Here is a 2,447-nt window from a genome sequence, read left to right on the forward strand (position 1 = left end):
GGCTGGAGATCTCCTGGAATTACAACTGGTCTCCAGGCCACAGAGATCAGTTCACCTGGAGAAAATGGCTACTTTGTGGGGTGGACTCTGTGGAATTATGCCATGCCAAGGTCCTTTCTCTCCCCAAACCCCACTTTCTCCAGGTTTCACCCCCCAGATCTCCAGGAATTTCCCAACTTGGAGCTGGCAACCCTACTGCCAGGTCAGGCCATCTAAGCTTGGTATTGTTTGGTGTTGGTTTGGCCTTGGTTCTCTATGGTCTCTGGCAGAGAAACATCTTTCGTAGCACCTGCCACATAAGATACTTTCCCTGGAAGCACCACTGATTGATCCCAGGACCTTCTGCATGTCAACCAGGTCCTCTGCCCAAGTACACATCAGGCCATGTGAAGTTGTCTCGTGTCTGCACCCAGGAAGGCATGTAACAGATCACATTTCAGAGGACATTTGTTAGATGGTAAGCTGTTTTGGAAGGTATGGCTGTTCTTTTGTCTTGTGTGTTGTTTTTATCCAGTGTAGCGCTGTTTTTGATCTTTTTTTTTTTTAAAGTGTTTGCAACTTGTTGCTTTGTTAGCTGCCTGGACCTTAAGGAAATAAGGTTGGGTATAAATATTTTAAATGGATATCAAATCAGGCCATTGGCTCTCCAAGATCTCAGGCCTTTTCCAGCACCTTGTACCGGAGACATTTTAACTGGGTTGAACCTGGAACCTTCTGCACACAAATATATGCTGCACCACTAAGCAGCCGTCCCTGGAATTGCCTTAAAGTATGCACATGTGCTCAGTGGTTGAATACCTTAGCAACTATACTCCCAGAAATGGCACATTCCTTGCGTCATCATTGGCTGATGTTTGGTGGGTTATCCAACACAGGCATTCTTAGTCTTCTGTCTAAGGCCTCGGTTTTACTTAATACATTGAGGGATTTTTAAATTGGCCAGTAGGAATATTTCTACTGCTATTTCTACTATAGTACTACCCAGGGCTTTTTTTCTGGGAAAAGAGGTGGTGGAACTCAGTGGTGGAACTCAAGACTGAACAATGACATCACGTTGGGTCAGCTGGAACAAGGGGGGAGTTTTTTAAAGTTTAAATTGCCCTCAGTGAAAATGGTCACATGGTCGGTGGCCCCGCCCCCTGATCGCCATCAGGGGGCAGGGCCACCGGTCATGTGACCATTTTTAAGAGGTGCCGGAACTCCATTCCACCACGTTCCCGCTGAAAAAAAGCCCTGGTACTACCTAGTCCATCTAACCCCACAAGATCTTGCTTCGTTATGGCTGGTGCCACGCCTCCCGAGGACAGGTCGTTTTGCTCCGGACTGCTGCCTGGCCGTGGTGCGAGGACTAGTCGAAAATGTCTTCTGGTAATGCTCATATTGGGAAGCCAGCTCCAGACTTCAGTACCACAGCAGTGGTGGATGGAGCCTTCAAGGAACTGAAGTTGTCGGACTACAAAGGCAAGTATTTGGTTTTCTTCTTCTACCCACTGGATTTCACCTTTGTCTGTCCCACGGAGATCACAACTTTCAGCGATCGAGTTGAAGAGTTCCGCAAGATCAACTGTGAGGTCATTGCTGCCTCTATCGACTCCCAGTTCACCCACCTGGCTTGGATCAATACTCCAAGAAAGGAGGGGGGCTTGGGTCCCACAAGTATCCCACTGTTGGCTGACATCAATCACAGTATTGCCAAAGACTATGGAGTGCTCAAGGAGGACGATGGCATTGCCTATAGGGGTCTATTTATCATTGATGGCAAAGGCATTGTGCGACAGATCACAGTAAATGATCTTCCTGTGGGACGCTCAGTAGATGAGACACTGCGCCTTGTGCAGGCCTTCCAGTTCACAGACCAGCATGGTGAAGTGTGCCCAGCTGGCTGGCAACCTGGTGGTGACACTATCAAGCCCACTGCGAAAGACAGCAAGGAATATTTTGCCAAGCAGCACTAGGCCTCTTCTGTTGTGTGTCTGCCATGCTACTGAGAAAATCTTCAAACGTGAAAGGGGTTTGATACTGAATCTTCCACTCCAGCTTCTAGAAGAGTTCGTTCTGGGGAGCTGATCTAAAAAAATCTCCCATGAGTAGTTCATAGAACTAGCTTGAATATAAGTCTGGATAGAGAATTTGATGTTCATGCCTCAATAAAAGCATTGATCAAAATAAAAAGATCTTGCTTCGTTATCTTGAACACAGTGTACCACAAAATGAGAGCATGCAGAAGAGTTCCAGGGGATCAAATGAGTTTGGGCGATGATGACTTCTTTTTAGTGAACAAGCATAATGCTTGAAGGGAAGCCAATCTACCGGTCAGTAGCCTGTCAGACCTTAGAAAGAAATTCTATTCTGAGCTCAGATATAATGATCCATCAGATAAAGATACGAGGATCAGACTTCCTGAGACAAATAACATCATATGCCTTTGCTGGTGGCAATCTGTGATA

General features: G+C 46.5%; 1 protein-coding gene across 1 annotated transcript; it reads left to right on the plus strand.

Moving 5' to 3' along the window:
• Positions 1–1,293: 1,293 nt before the first annotated feature.
• LOC129338861 (peroxiredoxin-2-like) lies at positions 1,294–2,166 on the plus strand. Its single transcript, XM_054993380.1, has one exon. The coding sequence runs from the start codon at positions 1,359–1,361 to the stop codon at positions 1,953–1,955; it is 597 nt and encodes a 198-aa protein (XP_054849355.1). The 5' UTR covers positions 1,294–1,358; the 3' UTR covers positions 1,956–2,166.
• The last annotated feature ends 281 nt before the right edge of the window (positions 2,167–2,447 follow it).

Source organism: Eublepharis macularius, chromosome 12 (assembly GCF_028583425.1).
Source record: "Eublepharis macularius isolate TG4126 chromosome 12, MPM_Emac_v1.0, whole genome shotgun sequence".
In the NCBI taxonomy this organism is placed as follows: domain Eukaryota; kingdom Metazoa; phylum Chordata; class Lepidosauria; order Squamata; family Eublepharidae; genus Eublepharis; species Eublepharis macularius.

Coding starts and splice junctions, on each gene's coding strand:
- LOC129338861 (XM_054993380.1), top strand. CDS start 1,359: ATGTCTTCTGGTAATGCTCATATTGGGAAGCCAGCTCCAGACTTCAGT.